Source organism: Chelonia mydas, chromosome 6 (assembly GCF_015237465.2).
Source record: "Chelonia mydas isolate rCheMyd1 chromosome 6, rCheMyd1.pri.v2, whole genome shotgun sequence".
NCBI lineage: Eukaryota > Metazoa > Chordata > Testudines > Cheloniidae > Chelonia > Chelonia mydas.
In genome coordinates this window covers 42,328,508-42,348,746 of record NC_051246.2, presented here as the reverse complement: position 1 = coordinate 42,348,746, position 20,239 = coordinate 42,328,508, and the positions used below count along the sequence as shown (strand labels likewise).

The 20,239-nt window shown below is 39.4% G+C and overlaps 1 protein-coding gene across 1 annotated transcript in view; it reads right to left on the bottom strand.

Moving 5' to 3' along the window:
- Positions 1-3,096: 3,096 nt before the first annotated feature.
- CSTF3 (cleavage stimulation factor subunit 3) overlaps positions 3,097-20,239 on the bottom strand; it is a 78,280-nt gene continuing 61,137 nt past the window's right edge. The window contains exons 9-21 of the mRNA XM_037899881.2: positions 19,026-19,103; positions 18,646-18,808; positions 17,936-18,045; positions 17,420-17,536; positions 16,992-17,066; positions 15,356-15,499; positions 15,165-15,267; positions 12,618-12,687; positions 11,274-11,469; positions 5,980-6,133; positions 5,410-5,504; positions 5,190-5,250; positions 3,097-3,787 (exon numbers count right to left, since the gene is read on the bottom strand). Of these exons, the coding sequence (XP_037755809.1) occupies positions 3,585-3,787; positions 5,190-5,250; positions 5,410-5,504; positions 5,980-6,133; positions 11,274-11,469; positions 12,618-12,687; positions 15,165-15,267; positions 15,356-15,499; positions 16,992-17,066; positions 17,420-17,536; positions 17,936-18,045; positions 18,646-18,808; positions 19,026-19,103 (1,569 nt within the window). The 3' untranslated portion in view covers positions 3,097-3,584. The remainder of the gene's footprint in view (positions 3,788-5,189; positions 5,251-5,409; positions 5,505-5,979; positions 6,134-11,273; positions 11,470-12,617; positions 12,688-15,164; positions 15,268-15,355; positions 15,500-16,991; positions 17,067-17,419; positions 17,537-17,935; positions 18,046-18,645; positions 18,809-19,025; positions 19,104-20,239) is intronic.

Here is a 20,239-nt window from a genome sequence, read left to right as displayed (position 1 = left end):
TCTACTCTCGGTCTCACTGGTGGGCCTCAGTCCCTCTGTTCTCTGCCTGTGGCACATAATAGTCTAGTCTTCTCTGGGTTGTAATACTTTGGCCTAATTTCAGTTGTTGGGTTTAGTGTGCAGGTACTGGTGGCCTGCGATATGCAAGAATTCAGACTAGATGACTCTGGCCTTTAAACTCTATACTTTCTGTATATAGCAGTTACTGAGGGCTATTAGAGAGAAGCATTTCTTGCTCTTGTCCTCAAGCATTGGTACTACATTTCTCTATACCTTTGCGTAGTGTCAGTGTGATCTTAACTCTTTTGTGTATTAGCAGTGGATGCTTCAAACCTATTACAACAGCTGGTGCTCTTGAATTACAATAGCCCAAACGCTGTTGCAGCTCCCAATATTACCTTTTTGCGTAACCTATGTTTTGGTTTTCACCTGAACAATTTCTGTGAGAGATGAAGGTTAGAAAACAAACTACTCTGCTTGTGATATTCTTGTTAATGGGATCTAAGTGTACAGGTCCTAAATTGCTGCTCTTTGTTTATATTTCAGCAGTGCCCATATTGTCCATAAATGCAGTGATTTACAATCTTAAAAATAACAGTGCTGGGGAAAAGGATACAACCCACAAAGTGATCAGTACATTTTTCTAGTACCACTACATCCATTTTTGTTTATGATATGGGTGCAGTGGTATGGGATAGGGAGGAGGGACATAGCTGAACTGTTTAAGGTTTGGTTTTTTTTAAATTGAATTTTTGTTTTCATTTTCACACTCCTCTGTACATCCTGGTTCTCAGGTCATCAGCACAGTTCCTAGTGCAATTTCTAGTCCAGTTTTATAGATTCAAGTTCAGTGAAAGCTCCCAAACTTCTGGCTACTTTACCCTCAAACCTTTTGAGTGATTATTTCAAGGTAGGAACAAGCCAAAATGAGAAGTAAGGGTCATGAGCTGATATGATGTGAAATTGAGGATTAAGGCTAACATTTTCAAACCTGGTTCTTGTGTGCTCAGCACTCCTGAAAATAAAACTACTTAGACACCTACACCAAAGATTTTTAGATCTGGGTGGTTAAGTGAGGAATAAGCATAGCAGATGAGTGGTGACTGGCACCATTCCCTCTCAGCCCCATATGGCTTTTGTGGGTGAGCTTTATTTATGTTGTGCTATATAAGGCCTGGTCTACACTGTGGGTGGGGGGATTGACCTAAGATACGTCGACTTCAGCTACGCTATTCTCATAGCTGAAGTTGTGTATCTTAGGTTGACTTACCTCGCGTCCTCACGGCGCGGAGTCAACTGCTGCCGCTTCCCTGTTGACTCTGCCTCTCACAGCAGTGGAGTACAGGAGTTGATGGCAGAGCAATCGGGGATCGATTTATCGTGTCTACGCTAGACGCGATAAATCTGTCCCTGATAGATCAGTTACTACCCGCTGATCTGGTGGGTAGTGTAGACGTACCCTAAGTGTTTGGGAAATCCTGCACAGAGTTCCAGACTTAAACTTTAGTACCTCCCAGAAAAACTACTTGATTGCAGTGGAAGAGTGGTTCCCCTACCAGCTTTGTTTAAAAATACACTGAATCTGTTCTGGTTTTCTTATTACATTTATCACTGTGATAACTGATTACTTACAAACCAACCCACAAGCTTAATGCTAAAATAAGCACATAGAAACAATCACTCATGAGCAGAGACTGCATATGCTTAGCATCCATTGAGTAAATGCTGCAATAAGTACAATGTCAGGATGGGTGATTCACTGTATGGATAAGCAATAGTCAAATACCAAATTGTCTGGATAAATGTGTACTTGCTTAATGTAGGAGATCATCACCCCCATTCAGGCAAAGCTGCAAAGTCCAGATGTCCATGAGTGCCAGCTCCTGCTTACTGTTCCCAACACACACCAGTGCACGTTGGTCAGTACAGTAAGTCCTGTTTTTCTCAATATTGTGTTTTGTTCCTAAAGCTTTATTTACATTTTTTGTAAAAGCTATCTGGGCAGCAGGCACATTGGTTGAGTGTGGGGTACTGCACTAACCAAGAACCAGTGACTCCATGTTTGGGCTTTGTCAGTCTTGCAGATAGTGTAAGTTGCTGCTGTGTTATGTTTATTTTGGGCATTTGTTACTTACTACTAAACTTTTTTTTTAAATGTTACTATGTCACATTTCGGTTACTTTCCCCAGGTGTTCTGATTGTTGGATGACAAGCTAAACTGAAAAATATTCTGATAAAAAATAAGTTCAGATAAGTGTTGCAATATAAGCACTCAGGCCAGCAACTAGAACCTGATTCAACTTCTTTGTGCTGCTTCACACAACCACATTTGCTCCCCATTCTAGGATTCTGTGCCAAACAGATCAGGGGCTACCTCTGTAAATATCCCCCTCTACACTTTACCTTCTCTCCTGTCAAATGAAATTATGCTTTTGCAGGTTACTAAGCAATTCCTACTGCAAATTCAGCTTGCACAATGTGAAGAATACACTTTACTGGCTGAGTACGTCCACCTCTTCAAATCTCACTGGCACCACTAAACTACAGTTATCCACATCAGTGGTCGGAATTTAAGTTTCTTATGTAGTAAGAGCCTGTATAATGTGGAGAAAAAATAATGCTCTAATTATTGAAGTGCAATGTTGAATATTAAGGTGCAAGTTTTTAAATGCAATCTAAGATGTACAATTACCCAGAATTTGCTTCTCAAAGTACCATGCACCATTAACTTATTTGAAAAAGACTGCAGTGATTTTAAAAACAAAAAACACTTTTAATGTTTAATAGCTTGTTTTTGCCTGTAACCTAAAAACCGTAACTATGGATAAAATTAATGCAGGACTAACAGTGCTTCTGGAAATTTCAGTATACAATCTGATGAACTGACAACACAGCAAGATAAGTTTTTTCATTTTAACTTACTTTGCAATGAGGAAATGTACTATCTTCCAACATTTTGGGGAGGGACTAGGGAGTAGAACTCTGAAAACATCATGAGGAATTTACCTCCCAACCAATATGTTTAGCTGAACATTGCTTGGGAGGCTGCTTTGTTTGACTGATGTAAGAGTGTACACATAAAATCCAAATGAGGCATGAAGTTATTGATATCTTTTTATTTTAATGGAATGTTTTTTCCATTTTAAAACTACAAAACAGATTCCATACATTCTGCCATAAATAAAAACAAACAATAAGGCAGGACACTACATGAGCAAACTGAGAACAACTGTTTTCCAGGAACTGTGAATTAAAAATGCTTCACAATTATAAGCCATCCAGTTTTTAAAATAAAACTGTTGAAAGCCCCCCAAAACTTCAAGTGGTAGATGTTAACACACTTGAAGAGGAACAAAATGCAATTCAGACATTTTGTGCTATTGTTTTTGAAAAACCTAATTTTGTTTAGAGCACTTTCTAAGACTCTGCTGATCAAGAACCATACAGTATAAAGAGGCACCACAGTAACAAAACCTCATGGTGGAGATGTTTGTTAAAAACGGTTGTCCCTTTTTAAACATTTGACATAAGAGGCAAAAAAATCTCTTCATACAAGTCTTTCACAGTCCGATTTGGAACCTGTTTCATCGGATTCGCTTTTGCTGTCGTGCTCTGTATATGTCATGTACAGGAGGAACCACAGATCCCTTCTCCTCTTCATCATCAGAATCTTCATTTGGTCTCTTGACAGCTTTATTGAACATGGTATTATTTTCCACAGGTCCATTGCCTTCCACAGTTAATTCAGGCAGGCCTCCAGTAATTATTCGTACAGCTTCATCAACAGCTTTGGAACAAGAAAGATTAATTGGCTTCAGAAACAAACTGGGTTTTCCTTGATAAGCAAAACAAGTCAGCAAGTTATTAAGCTGCCCTAGACACTATGCAGGTGTACTGAGACGCACTGCTAAAAACAGAACAGAAATGTGTCACCCTTTGACATCACATATGAGTCAGGATTTCCTACTACTGCCTCTGACAAAGGATATGCTGCTGTTAAAGTGTGTTGTCGAAGGGGGAATAGAACTCACACTGAGTAGTGTAGCTTAGTTTGCGAAAGCAGGACTTTTTAGCTTTGAAATGTTACATTTCAGAAACTTCCTAACAAGGCATTCCTTCCACATTTCTCAGTATCTCTTAATGTTTCTGTAAGATGGTGCTTGACTCAAATTTAACAAGGACATGAAAAAAGACAGTTCATTTAAGTCACTAATTAATCCACTGCACTTGGGACAATGAAGAATTCTGCCATTTTACTCCTTACAAACATTTGTGAGAGTCTAGGATACTGTCATTTAAAAAATTAATTACTTTACTTTAAAAACAACAAGGCACCTTCTCCATTTAGGGAATTCTCAAAATCTAAGTCATCTCACGGGATGTCAATCTTGCAACAAAAATAATGAGTGGGCTGGAAACTATACTGCATGGGAAAACATCTTCAGGGAAAAGTCAAGTGAAATGTACTGCTTTGACTTTTGAGTCACTTTGGCTGCATGCTACTTTCAGAAAACATCTCAGGTGGAAATTGATGTCCAAAATGGAAAACAACATCTTTCTTTAGTATCCTTGCCTAAGGTGACTTTCTCCTGTAACAAGCAAGACTTAAGTTTTAGTTTCAGGTCTGGTCACTTGCTCCAATATAGGGTGAAGATACTGAGAAAGTTGCATATTAGATCTCACAGCAGCCCTATTGTGTCATGTTCTACTATAAGCATTAGGGGACCAGACCCATAAAGAGACTCTTGATCCATTCAGATCTCTTGTTCATTATACAGCCCCATTCTGAACGGTCAATGCATACTCTAAAATGGCCAATGCCTCTTAAGTTTGTGAAATGTGTACTTGGGGAATGAAAAGGTGTATGCCCAGGTCCAGGCCTGAGGGGCTTTTATTAGCTGAGTTATGAACCATTCACCTCAGGAAATGCTAATGGGAAAGTTGTAGAATTTACAGCAGCCCTAATAGAAACAATAATGAATCAGAGAAATATACTGACCCAATAATTCTCATTTTTTTATTACAGGGAAATCTCAAATAATCAAAGGGCAGCAAGCAGCAGCGTAATCTCAGTACAGACTGCTAGGCAGATTTCCTGTGTAAGAGGATATACAGCTATCCCCACACTCACCATGCACTGCCATGTTGCTACTTCAAGGACATAGAATAAAAATGGAGAAAAAACTTACTTTCTGGCATTTTGCATCTTCGAAAAATCTCCATGAGTTCATCCACTTGCACAAAAGGGCCCTGTTATTAGAGAAGAATTTAGACGACTGACTAGGAAATACTTACACATTACTGGAAGCATTAAGTAGCACAGTATATATAATTCATTCGTTAAAGCACTCTACTGGAGTGTATGTACCAGTTGTGAAGCCTGTGGAATATTTAATTATTGAAACAAACCTGAAAACACACAGGTGGTGGGAGGAGTTTCATTAAAACTACAGCAGCTGGTGGGACTGGAAATACACCACCTGGCACAGGATGCAAACCAGGAGCTATTGAGGAAAAGAACAGTATAAATCAAATGTGAACGGCAGAGTAATTCAGGCTTTAGAGCTCTTCTGACACAAATGTTTAATTGGCAGAAGTACATTTTGTCATTGTCTTCAGCTATCTGAATCCTATAAAACAACCTACAGCATGTTAGCCCTGAGGCTTCTGCTAGCTGTAACAGATTCTGCAACCCTTTCTCATGCTTACCTTAGTCTGGCCTCTGTTCAGCAAAGACTTATGTCTATCCCAATCCAGCAAAGCATTTAAGAACCAACTTAACTTTAGATGTGCGTAAATTCTTTTGAAGTCCCAATGGGATTAAGCAGATGCCTAAAGTTAAGTCGGTGCTTTTCTGAACAGGGGCCTTCATGAGTATCCCCATTAAATTCAATGGGATGGCTTGATGTGAGTTAGGGGAACAGTAACAGGCTCCTGAACGAAGTCTCCAACCTTAACATGACTAAACTCTTGACTTACGTGCTAAATGTCTTGGCTGAAATGGAATCATCTGCTGTGTGTCTGGTTTTGGGTATTCAGGTTTTCTGTCCACTTCATCTTTTAGAACAGGCACTATAGAAGGAGCCACCACAGGGTCTGGAATTATGGTTGCTAACTTGGCACGTGAGACATCCTGAAAACGGAAATTAGAGAGCACTGAACCAGGGAATTTAGTAATTTCATGTTTTAATTTACACACAATATTATAGTAGGAATTAATGATAGAATGACAATCTCAGCTACACTTTTTCTAATGCTTTCTGAAGACATTTGTTCAATCTATTCAAACTTGGGTGCCTTAGGAGGTTCCTCGATCCTATATTTAGACTATGACTTATATGTATTATAGTTGTGCCTTGAGGCCCCAGCTGAGATCAGGCTTCCTTGTTCTAGGCACTGTACAATGACTTAGGGCTTGTCTAAATATAAGTTGTACCAGCTTAACTTAAATGGGTTTAAAAGCAGTTAAACTGAATCACTGTGTGGACACACTTTTATATATGTTTAAACCTGACTTATAATGGTTCATCTTGCATCTGCAAAACATTTTCTCTCACAGATTCATAGATATTAAGGTCAGAAGGGACCATTATGATCATCTAGTCCGACCTCCTGCACAACGCAGGCTGCAGAATCTCACCCACCCACTCCTGTGAAAAACCTCTCACCTATGTCTGAGCTATTGAAGTCCTCAAATCGTGGTTTAAAGACTTCAAGGAGCAGAGAATCCTCCAGCAAGTGACCTGTGCCCCATGCTACAGAGGAAGGCGAAAAACCTCCAGAGCCTCTTCCAATCTGCCCTGGAGGAAAATTCCTTCCCGACCCCAAATATGGCAATCAGCTAAACCCTGAGCATATGGGCAAGATTCACCAGCCAGATACTACAGAAAATTCTTTCCTGGGTAACTCAGATCCCATCCCAGCACAGGCCATTAGGCCTATTTACCTTGAATATTTAAAGATCAATTAATTACCAAAATCATGTTATCCCCTCATAACCATCTCCTCCATAAACTTATCGAGTTTAATCTTAAAGCCAGATAGATCTTTTGCCCCCACTGCTTCCCTTGGAAGGCTATTCCAAAACTTCACTCCTCTGATGGTTAGAAATCTTCGTTTAATTTCAAGTCTAAACTTCCCGATGACTAGTTTATATCCATTTGTTCTTTTGTCCACATTGGTACTGAGCTTAAATAATTCCTCTCCCTCTCCGGTATTTATCCCTCTGACATATTTAGAGAGAGCAATCATATCTCCGCTCAACCTTCTTTTAGTTAGGCTAAACAAGCCAGGCTCGAGTCTCCTTTCATAAGACAAGTTTACCATTCCTCGGATCATCCTAGTAGCCCCTCTCTGTACCTGTTCCGGTTTGAATTCATTCTTCTTAAACATGGGAGACCAGAACTGCGCCCAGTATTCCAGGTGAGGTCTCACTAGTGCCTTGTATAACGGTACTAACACCTCCTTATCTCTACTGGAAATACCTCTCCTGATGCATCCCAAGACCGCATTAGCTTTTTTCACGGCCATATCACATTGGCAGCTCATAGTCATCCTATGATCAACCAATACTCCAAGGTCCTTCTCCTCCTCCGTTACTTCTAATTGATGCGTCCCCAGCTTACAACTAAAATTCTTGTTATTAATCCCTAAATGCATAACCTTACACTTCTCACTATTAAATTTCATCCTATTACTGTTACTCCAGTTTACAAAGTCATCCAGATCCTCCTGTATGATATCCCGGTCCTTCTCTAAATTGGCAGTACCTCCCAGCTTTGTATCATCCGCAAACTTTATTAGCACACTCCCACTTTTTGTGCCGAGGTCAGTAATAAAAAGATTAAATAAGATTGGTCCCAAAACCGATCCCTGAGGAACTCCACTGGTAACCTCCCTCCAGCCTGACAGTTCACCTTTCAGTAGGACCCGTTGTAGTCTCCCCTTTAACCAATTCCTTATCCAACTTTCAATTTGATCCCCATCTTTTCCAATTTAACTAATAATTCCCCATGTGGCACAGTATCAAATGCCTTACTGAAATCTAGGTAAATTAGATCCACTGCGTTTCCTTTGTCTAAAAAATCTGTTACTTTCTCAAAGAAGGAGATCAGGTTGGTTTGGCACGATCCACCTTTTGTAAAACCGTGTTCTATTTTGTCCCATTTATCATTGACTTCAATGTCCTTAACTACTTTCTCCTTCAAAATTTTTTCCAAGACCTTGCATACTATAGATGTCAAACTAACAGGCCTGTAGTTACCTGGATCACTTTTTTTTACCTTTCTTAAAAATAGGAACTGTGTTAGGGGTTGTACCGTATGATTGGAGAATTGCTGAGTTTACAGATCCATTAAAAATTCTTGCTAATGGGCTTGCAATTTCGGGTGCCAATTCCTTTAATATTCTTGGATGAAGATTATCTGGGCCCCCCATTTAGTCCCATTAAGCTGTTTGAGTTTTGCATCTACCTCCATTCCCATTTGTCATGCTACCATGACAAATGGGATCCTCTTTAGCCTTATTAAAGACCGAGGCAAAGTATTTGTTTAGATATTGGGCCATGCCTAGATTATCCTTAACCTCACTCCATCCTCAGTGTTTAGCAGTCACACTTCTTCTTTCTTTGTTTTCTTCTTATTTATATGGCTATAGAACCTTTTACTGTTGGTTTTAATTCCCTTTGCAAGGTCCAACTCTACTTGACTTTTAGCCTGTCTCACTTTATCCCTACATGTTCTGACCTCAACAAGGTAGCTTTCCTTGCTGATCTCTCCCATCTTCCACTCCCTGTATGCTTTCTGCTTTTTCTTAATCACCTCTCTGAGATGCTTGCTCATCCAGCTTGGTCTACAACTCCTGCCTATGAATTTTTTCCCCTTTCTTGGGATGCAGGCTTCCGATAGCTTCTGCAGCTTTGATTAAAAGTAATCCCAGGCCTCCTCTACCTTTAGATCCATAAGTTCTTCAGTCCAATCCACTTCCCTAACTAATTTTCTTAATTTTTGAAAGTCAGCCTTTTGAAATCAAAAACCCTAGTTGCAGATTTATTTTTGTTAATCCTTCTTCCGTTCAGTTTGAACTGAATTAGCTCATGATCACTTGAACCAAGATTATCCCCTACAACCATTTCTTCTATGAGGTCCTCACTACTCACCAAAACCAAATCTAAAATAGCATCCCCTCTAGTCGGTTCAGCAACTACTTGATGAAGGAATCCATCAGCTATCGCATCTAGGAAAATCTGAGCCCTATTATTATTACTAGCACTCGTCCTCCAGTCTATATCTGGGACGTTAAAGTCTCCCATGATCATGCAGTTTCCATTAGTATTTACTTTATTAAAAACATTAAAAAGGGCTCTATCCATAGTCAAATTAGATCCCGGCGGTCTATCGCACGCCCCAAGCACTATCCCAGGGGAGGCTCTAATAGTTTTCTTCCCCAATGTGATTTTTGCCCAGACGGACTCTGTCTTATCCATTCCATTGCTTCTTATTTCTTTACATTCTACCTCATCATTGATATACAGTGCTACTCCATCACTGTTACCTTTATTTCGGTCTTTCCTAAACATCTCATTTGTGGAAAGAGCTGAACCATTTTAGCTGAAACTTCACCAAAAAAACAAAAACCAAAGTCAGCATGAGGCCTGTACCTAGCATTGGAAATTTCAGCACAGCAGAAATTTCAGCGCAGCAGAAATTTAGCAAAATTATAGGATACTGAAAACAGTATCCTAAAATGGAAAATTTTAAGCAACCTTAATTAAAGGCATTGCTACTTGCACCATCTAAAACATGTGGTTGTCGTATATTGTGTGTATTTATAAACATTTTATGTTTGAATAATCTGTGGGGTTTTTTTTATTTTGTTTTTAAAGTATGAGTCCACAAACTCAAAGCCTGAACACCAGCCCTGCTTCCACCAACCATGATTATTTGTAATCGATGTTTAGGCCCAGTCCTCCATATGTGAGCAGTTTGATTGAAGCCAATAAGCTAGTTCTCATAAGGATTCTCACATGAAGCTGGCTCGCATGATCAGGTTCTTTATAAACAATTTTGGAAAACAACAAGTGACTCTGAAGCACCCTTTCTGAGAGATGTGATTCCAGTGTCTTTCCTCTTAGCAGAAGTGGGAAACAAAACAACCTTTCCAGCAGACAAGCTCTTATTGCTCTCACACTTGTTTACTTATTTCACATTGAACACAAAAACCTTCTAGTCTTATCCCTCAATTATTGTTTTCCCAAAACTTTACATATTGCAAAAAATTAAAACATCAGAAAAAAAATACACCCAGAAAAAACTAAACTAGTGGTTAAAACATTCCTAGAGCTTAACAGACGTGAGAACTGCCAGTACCACAGATCAGATACAAGCACTTACCACATTCTATTAAATCGTGACTGACATGCCTGAGGCTCTCAGCACTAACAGAAGTATGGTTGTTATTAAATAAAGGCAGTGTCAAATCCACCTAGGACAGGCAGATTTTCTCAGCCCTCCTGCTTAATATCATGTTCAGTCCATCAAAGTCAATGGGAGTTTTGCTACTGACTGAACAGCAATTGGGCTCATTGCTCCGATAGTTGTCGTTTTTAAGTTTTTTAGCAGAGGAATGCCTGCTTTTAAATGCCCATTGACTTCAGCAGGAATTTTGCTTGAGTAAGGAGCTCAGAATTAAGCCTGCACTGAGGATTTGGGTACTACAGGGCAAAGGCATTACTGCACCAACTTTTCATTGGTGGGAGGCAAAAACTTAAATATTAATTTAGGCAGAGTTGTATCTGTTAGTCATGTTCTCTCCCCCCAATAGTTAATGCCTGGCACTCAAAGAGCCAGCAGTCTGGGACTTCTTGAAGTTTTCACTTTGCCACCCAATAACTTTGCAGGTGAAGGACTGAACAAAAAGGCTGTGAACTACATTAATTCCTGGTTTAACTTGGAGTTAAATCAGGGATGAATTAGACCCCGATGCTTTTAACTCCATTCTAGATCAGATCTGGGCCCAGCTAAAACAACTAAAAATTAGAAGGAGTCTATGGAAATAACAGCCCAATCTTGCTTTATTTGAAACTCAGTGACAAAACTTCCACTGGGGGCAGGATCAGGCTAAAAAATTAGAGTAAAACCCTAATAAAAAATGTACCCGTTTTTATTTTTTCTTGTCTGTCAAGGAAAACTTTAAGATGAGGTGAGACAGTGTTACAGGATTGCACCAGATCTCAAAAGAACTAATCACAAAATTAAATTTTCTTAGCTACCTACCTTGTAACCAAGAGCTTTAAGTTCACTTGCAGAGCAAGGGTACAAATCCATGAATTTGTACCTATCTACCAGTAGAGCTGTTTCTTTACCCTCATATTCTTCTTTGAAGGCTGTAAACCTCCGTTTTTCCACTTTAAGTATACTAGCTAGATCACCAATGTTACTTTCAAAAGCTAAAAACCGGGCCCAGATTTCTCTGCGAAAGAAAAAAGATAAAGGAAATGAATGATTGTCTGGGGGGAAAGCTATGCTGAATCCCTCCTACTTGTAAAGATACACAAGATGACAAATTTCAATAAAAGGGTTTTGGAAGCATGGACATTACCATTTGAAGAAATTATTTCTTCAAGTATCTATTTTATGTGCATGCATAATAGGTAACACTAATACTATGCTCCTAATAATCTCTCTCATTTTTATAACACCTTTCTCTCCAATAGACCTTATAGCATTTTACAAACTATATACAACCAACACCACAGCAGTAGTGTGGAGGGCAGCGAGAGAGAGAGAGAGAGCGAGCAAGCAACCAATGCCCCGTGTTCTGCACAATGGTATATCCCAATTTCTTTGCAGAAAATCCCACACAGCTTGGTAAGAAGGGATCTGAGCACGTATATCTGGGCTTAATTCAACTTTCATTTGAGCTTCACAGCCCACCTTTGAGGAGAATTTGGCTTCTAAACTCTATACCTTCTTTGAAATGTGGATAAAAATTCTTCTTTCTCAGAGGATCAGAAGCAACAAACTGGGGCATGAATGAGCAGAGCAATGGAACATTTGACTATGATGCATAGGTCTTGTAATGTAAGGCTTGTGGACATTTCCCCGTGGGGAGCACCAGGGTTTGTAGTCTTGTTGGAAGAACTGTGTTTAATAGAGGAGATGGTGGAAGCATGGCTGACAGGGTTAGGGACCAGATGGGAAAGGGCTGCAAGCTCATCTACGATCCTTTTGCACTGTAGTTATTTCTCTGCTTTTTGTACTCCTTGGAAAGTCCATCTCCCATCAGTTCCCATCTCACCTTCTCTCATGGGCTTGCATTATTCCCCACAGTTTTTCCCTTCCTTTCCCAAAATGGCAGGGAACAATATTGTGATCAGCAGTACCACTGGCTAAAGAAAGTGTTGTATATTTACAGTGCAGGAGGTTTTTGTCCTATGTCGTCACCAGCGCTGTGCTGAGCAGCTTCTGTAGTCCAAGGGGTGAATTCTATGCCCTTTCCTTTAGGTGGGATTATGAGGGAGAGTACACCTGCAGCAATTCTTCTAGTTAATTTGTGACATCTAAGCTTTAAAGGAGGGTTTTCAAGGATAGAAAAACAAAATAATTTGACAAACTTACCCAGATTTCTCAGGTGGGAGGCTTCCTGATGTTAAAACACGTTCAAACAAAACTCTTGTATTATTGTCCTCTAAAAAAATAAAAATATATAACAATTAAAAAGTATAAACATTAAATCCAGTTCCAAATCTGCTTCTACTCAGAGAAATTTGTCTTTAAAGTGAAAAATAAAAGCTCGTTCCAACGATATGATATTCTGACTTTATTTTATTTTCAATAAATAGGATTCAATAAACCTAAATACACAGCTACAGCTGTATCAATATGCAAGTCAATCCTATTGCGGTGGTATCAGGAAATGCAAAAGTCTCCTGCATGGACCTCTCAATATTTTATAGGTACTTACTGTGGTGGAAATGGAGTTGTTCTGTAACATATGAATAGTGTATTGGGTTTTTCACGGTATGAATATGTTGGCTTAGTTTAATACCAGGCTGTTGGAAAAACAAGCAGGAAACAGGACAATGGCTTGAGATAACCATCCATCTGCCCAGCAAGGTACAATGCAGGAGCCCTTTGCTTTGATGGTCTCTCTCTGACTGCCTGCAGAGTTCCCCAAACTGGTTGTGGGCAGCAAGGTCCAAGTCTGAACTCAGGAGAACAAAAAACTAAACTAGTTTTAAAAGGACACCCCATCAAACGGGGAAAACGACTGACACCCAGACCAACAGGTTCAGGCCTGGCTAGAGTCTCTGTAGAGATGGCACGCCTCTAGGTAAGAAAGAGATGCATATAGACCTACTGTTTTAGAATCCTTTTTCTCTTATGCTATGCTTTATTTCTACTGTTAAAAACAAACAATACTTTGGTTTAAAAAAGGTTGTCTGATCACTGTTTGCACCACTGGCCACAGACTCCTGAAGGGAAGAAACTTCAGGTACTGAACCCACGTGGTCTTGCTGGAATAAGCATGATTGATTGCAGAGCACTGTAGCCCAGACCCTGGGCCAAGAGTGGGATTCCACCCCAAAAGAGGTAAAGACTCAAGGCCTGAGAGCTGAAGGGGTGCACTTTGAGACCAGCAAGGGGTCGGGGTGCAGATAGTCCAGTAACTGTGACACCCACCACCATCTATTGCTGTGATGCTATCCTGTCCTGCTGGTGAAGTTCCAGCTGATACTGTGTGTAATGGTGCAGAGTAAATTCTTATCTGTTCATCTGATTTCCCTAAAATCCCCCTATGCCAGCCAGATAGTCACAACAACAAAAAAGGGGGAGCTATTTTCAAAAATATTTAGTGTGAAGCTCTTTAGCACTAATATTACCTTTGTTCAGAAAAATCTCTTAAGTGAGCAGGCTCAGCCAGCCAACTCTGTTCACTGGTATGTGATGTCACAAAGTCTTTGCTTTTTTCCCCTCTCTACATCTGCTCTTATGAGAATTTACACAAATATCCATTTTCTCAGAGGGATGTTAGGGAACTGGATTTTTGTACAAACGTCCCCTTGTTTCAAGTATGCCCCCTCTTCAAAATCTCTCAAAGAGATAAAATAAATGAAGCGTGCTAATTGAGCTATTAGATAATAACTAAGGGTTACACTGTATCATTTAAATGCCAGTGTAGGGAAAGGAAAGTGGTGCAAGCATAAGCCCAAATGGGCCACTATGTGTGGATGGATAAGTAACATCACCCAGAGCTGTGGAAGCCCCTCCATGTGAGCTCAGCGGTTTGGGGATCTGATGAATCTTTAGAAAGCATGGCTGGGCAGGGAAGGAGACTAGGGAGTTAGGACAAGCCACTCTCCCTACTCTTCTCTGAATCTGTGAAACACCACAGCAGCTACACACACAGCCTCCACTGCAACCCCATACCTTTGCTTCAGACAGCTCCAGTTTCTTGTCTGTTCCATTAACTCCCACAGTAATGAGTCCTGCAGTGGCATTGCCCTGCTGCTAGCCCCACAACAGGTACACTGACACTGAATACACGCCCTCTCCCCTTGCACGTGTATGGCTTTGTATCCTTGGAGCACTATATGCCCCTCGTATCAATGGCCTTTGACAGCCATAGCCCCCTGCCAAGGAAACACCAATTCTAAGTTGTCAGTGAATTCACAATACTAATTTGAATTCTGTTTTTCCCATCAACTGTTGGGGAATGAATTTTATTTGTACTTGTGAAAGGTCAGAAAACCCTGAAAGCAGAATTCCGCAGTCACTACAGGAAAGGATCAATCCATCACTGTTGTTGAGTCTGCAGACAGACTTTTTAACCCCCTATGAATCTTTGTGCCCAAGGAGTTAGATTTTCCTAATATGTTTTCCATTGTCAACTACAGATGCAGTGAAACTGCCACAGTGCAAAGTACTTAAGGACTTGGAAAGCCCACTCTGTATAGTGATGAGACAAAATGGGATCTCAATGTCACTTCATTTCTGGATCTTCACTGTGCAGAAAATGGCACAAAATCACAGAGGTTTTGTGAAGAAGATTATTGCCCCGTAGGAAAGAATTCAAACCAGTATGCAAACAACTTGGACTGAAACCAAACTCTGATAGCGAAGGTTCATATTTCATTAGTAGCCCTCCCAGTTCCCAAAGCTTACCATTAAGGTGAGACAAATAGTCAATGTATGCCAGTACATATTCTGGAATGTCTCCGTATTTCTTCAGTCCCAACTCAAAAATCTTGAAGGCCACTGACTTGTCCTGCAAATGTTAAAATAGCGTTATTAGCTTCAAAAAGCAGCACAACTATTAACACTTCATTAATCCCAAAGAAGATGTCTGAGTTTACCTTACTACAGTAATACTCCATCAAAGCTGCCGTAACATAGACATGATGGCGAGTCCGGGCATCCTCTCTCGCTTTCTTAAATATCATTCTTCCAGATTTGATGCCTTCTGCCCGCCTTGCAAATTTCATATACTGTATATATACCTGAAATATACATGATGATTTGTTCAACACACAAGATGGTATGCAAAATATAAAAGTATTAAGATATGAAAAAGATCCTTTGGGCACATCTAGAATCCGCTCCAGTCACAAAATATAATAATTCATAATAGAAACAACACGTTCAGACAAGGTAGCAACTATGAGGCAGCATCATGGAATATATACTGCACCATAGCTTTAATCGACCTATTTATTTTTGACACGAGGCCTGTATAAAATTACAAGGATAATCAATATTAAAATTCTTGAGGCAGGAGAGGTGGTTAGGTGGGTATGAATTTACATATGCTATTGCCTTCAGAGAATTACAATTATACATAAGTCATCTGCTGTTTCTAAAAATGGCAAGTATCTTACAGGGATAACAGAGCACATACAGGAGGCCATAAGACCCATAACTGAAGATGTATGCTAAAAGTCTGTTCAAAAATTTACTAGTGGGTAACGGGATCTGAAATACTATTCATTCTGTCCTATTAGACTTGTAATTTTGATGTATGGTCATGCAAATAGCAAGCATATGGTAATTAATTGACTGATCTGTGGTGTGTATTCTCTATGGACTTGAGTCTCCTTTCACTTATTCTGGGTTAAATTAGGAGTAACAGCATTGATTCAACTGAAAAACTGGTGAGAGAGAGGGAGAGAGAATCAGGCTCTGAGAGTTTCACAGAGATGCACTTGTACTTGAAGCTGCATTGCGATCTAGTAAACAGAGACCTGGACTGGAGTTAGGAGACCAGATTTCTGACTCTGCCACTGCCCTGCTGTATGACCTTGGACTTATCACTTTACCTCTCTGCGCCTCTGTTCCCTTCCCACCCTGTCTTGTCTATTCATAATATAAGCTCTTCAGGACAGGAACTCTACCTCACTATGTGTTCGTACAATGCTAGTACAATGGGCACTACTGTAATACAAATAGTAATAATACAACTTTCTTTTTTTTCCTCCTTGAAGTGTCAGTGTAGTACTAATCTTGGGTATTTATGCAGTGTACTTCATCCCAAAGTGCTTCATAAACTTAAACATAAAGGACCACTGCGTTGCATCATCCACTGGGATAGAGAGTGGCAATCAATGGGTGCAAAGCACGCAGTTATGGCAAGAGGAAATGAAATTTTGGTCAAGTCAACAAAGCAAATGCCTATTCTTATGAAGCATGTCAAGGGATCTTCAAAGTCCATTCAAATGGAGATGGCTTGCTGTAGGTTTTTAAGGACACAGAGAGTAAAGTGCATGGTACCTAATTTATCTACCTTGGAAGACTAAAGGGCAGAGTTGATGACCCTGCTGGAATTTGAAACTGTGGTTTCCAAGAGTCTACGTATTCTCAACCTAATACTTAGTCCACTAGTCATCCACTCGAGCTATTAACTGATGAGAACGCTACCCATTCTTTGGGTGTACTGAGATCAATATGACTGGAAATGTGTAAAAACTAAAACTGAATAGTATAGAATCATCTTACCAAAGTGGGGTCAATATCTTCAATAGCCAAGAGCCGGTTATATATGCTGTGCACCTTCTCATACTTCATTCGACTCTGAGGAAATAAAATAAAATAAAAAAATTGCTAACATGCTTCATAATACTAGAGAAGCTGAAGTTCCTGGAAGTCTCTCTCTGCCACTGTCTGCCTCTACCTACTTGTCTGAAAAATAATAATAATTAAATAATTAAGTAGAAAGCTGAATATTTCTAACATATTTTTGGAATTAATAATATAGAAATATATTTCCATTATATTGCTTTAGCCTACAAAGTATCAATATAGGCTGAGAAGTTTGGCAGAATTAATATTCTGTTTATACAGTACTTTTCAAGCAGATGAGATTTTGGAGAAAAGACATCTTGTCACACTGGAGTTTGAGTCAATACTGAAATCTTTACGCTTACCTCTTCATAGTCTGCATATGCAAAGTACAGAAGCATGTTCTTCTTTAGTAAAGTGCTGATCGCTCTTTCATAAATATTAGCAGCCTCATCACTGAACAGTTTAGCATTGTTCATGTCCTATGATAAACAAACATTGTAACAACATTATTTAATACTCATGACACTGAAGACAAAATTAAGATCTGATCTGGCAGGCACTTGTGCACATGGATTTTATTTATGTGAGTAGCCCTACTGAATTCAAATGGAGTATTCACTCCATTCGCTCATGTACATAAGCGTTTGAAGGGTCAGCATTAGAATGCTACTATATGTATCAACCATAAAAATCTAACATTTAAACTACTTAAAATATTTAATGTCAACATTATAATTGCATTTCATAACTCAAAGTCTCTTAAGTGCAATTATTTTTAATTTTTGATATTATGGAATACTGTTCAGAATTCTAAAATCTACACACAGTTTGAAATGCTAAAAATGTGTCTTCCCCTTTGGCCGTATCCATTCCCTTACCCCTTTCTCAGCTAGCAGCTTACTGGATTGCTCAAGATACTGTGCAGCCTCGTACCAGATATCTGGATGATGCCCGAGGACCAACAGGCACTGCTCATAAGCAAACATAACTAGGGAGAAAAAGTCAAAGTGATAAATATTCCTGGCAAAAGAATTTGTATGACTGTATATTAGTAACTTACACTGGTTACTGGTAACTAAATTACAAATGTATCAAACACAGAAGTATCAGATAATACAGTAGATCCTACTAATACCCAATGTGGCTTGAGGACAGCCTGCCTCTCTTTGGGACACTACTCAGTTGTAGTCAGTGGACATACTGATGCAAGATCCCCTCAGTATAATAGAGAGGGGGTGACTGGAAAAGTCTTCTGCATATGGGCCTGTGACCTCCCATCATGGTCTGAAATAGCCTATATTTGCAGATTTTCCAGGCCCGCTATAGGGCAATTGCAGCCTGGCCTTTGAAGGGAGTTAAGGCAGCTTGAAGTACTGACAGAAGTGTTGCAGTGTTATTTGTATGTAGAGCCGGAATTGGGATTAATGAAGAAAACACATGATTTGACCAACTTTAGACATAGCACCTTAACATTGATAATGTTAAGAACACTTTACTTCTGCAGCTGAAGGTCACTCCCAATTCTCAACAATGATTCAAAACATGTTGCAGAGTATCTATGTCTGATTCTGATATCTAATCATGTTACCTCTTTTTGTTATGAGAGTTTGGTCTTCTGTGCGCAGTGGATTACTCTTTTCCCACTGGATATATTTCTTCCACATGTCAACCTGCTGAGCCTCTTGGGGAGTATTCTGTGGGGGGACGGAGGGAGCATTGCGATCCAGACCTTTCATAACAGTCTCATATTCCTGAAGAAGAGATAGATAATGTTTTAAGTTGTAGAGAGAAATAGACATCATGAAAGTGACTGCTTACAGGTATGCTTAGCATTTTTGTCCTGTGAAAATATCAAGTCTATCAGCCTACCAAACAAGTAGCTGTACTTGAAAATCTTAACTAGGCTTAATGTTTTCTGGCTTTTATGGAATTAACCAATGTAAAAATGAAGTGAACAGGAGTCTGTACCTTGGCCACACGTCTAGCATTCATATAATCTCTACTCCGATCTTCAATCATTTTTTTAGCTAAGTGAATATTGATTCCCTGGGGAGAAAAATAAACAGCAATTGAAAATACACTATTTTACAAAAACATACAAACTACTGGATTTTATTTCAGAGAGAGGAAGGGCCCTGTAAAACAATTTAAGAATGTTCAACAGAAGTCTTTTAAAAGGTATGGACATCAGAAAACAACAAATATCTCCAAATAAATGTATGATAAGCGGCCAAGTTAGGGAACAAATGCGATGACGTGAACAATCTGTGTTTGGCAATTTCTTTTTGCTCCCAAAACTTTTTAGTCATTTATATCACAAAATATTTTTGATTTTTTTACTTCTAACACACACATGCCCTAAGTGATGTTTGACTGTGCAGGAAGGATTCAGAGACTTAAGACTTCTAAAACATAAGAATAAACTTTACATACAAATTATGGGACATAAGACTGAAATTTTGTCTTGCCCGAAGTAATGATCAGTCCACAGTCAGTCACAATTCCTTCCCTCATTACCCCTTGTCCTTTACCAAGTGAAGCTCAGCTCTGTTGTCCAGCACATTGCAGAGGTCAGAGCCAAGGCACTGGCCACTCCCATCCCTCCTTGCTCATCTATGAGGGGTTAAGAGTAATAACAGCTCCACAAAATCTGCTCTGTCCCATTAATACAGATTGGCAATCTGGGTACTCAAGTAGGTGAGTAGGCTTTGTACACACTTATTCCCCCAGGTGGGCTCATAGGACAAGTTATAATCATGCCCCTTAAATAAATATATTAATTTTAAATTTCTGAGAAAGATAATCATATTCTTTAAATTCATCGTGCTGTTCATTTAAATGGAATGAAACTCCCTTGGTATTTGCTACTTCAAATGCCTTACACATTGGACTAAGGGCATGAACTGGACTAGATCCTGCAAATTTTACTCTCTCCTGCAATTTGTTGAACGCCATAAACTCCTACTGAATTCAGGCCTTAAGGGAACTCTGTGGGGATATGGCACCTACTGAGTACAGATCAAATAAGACCCTAAAAACCAGCACACTTAGATGTTCAAAAGGCTCACGTTTTTCTTGACTCTTCACAATGGATATCAATATTAAAAATAAAAAATTGCTACTAAAATTCTCCAATACAGCAGACGGAAAACGCATGACACTATGTAACTTAAAACATCACA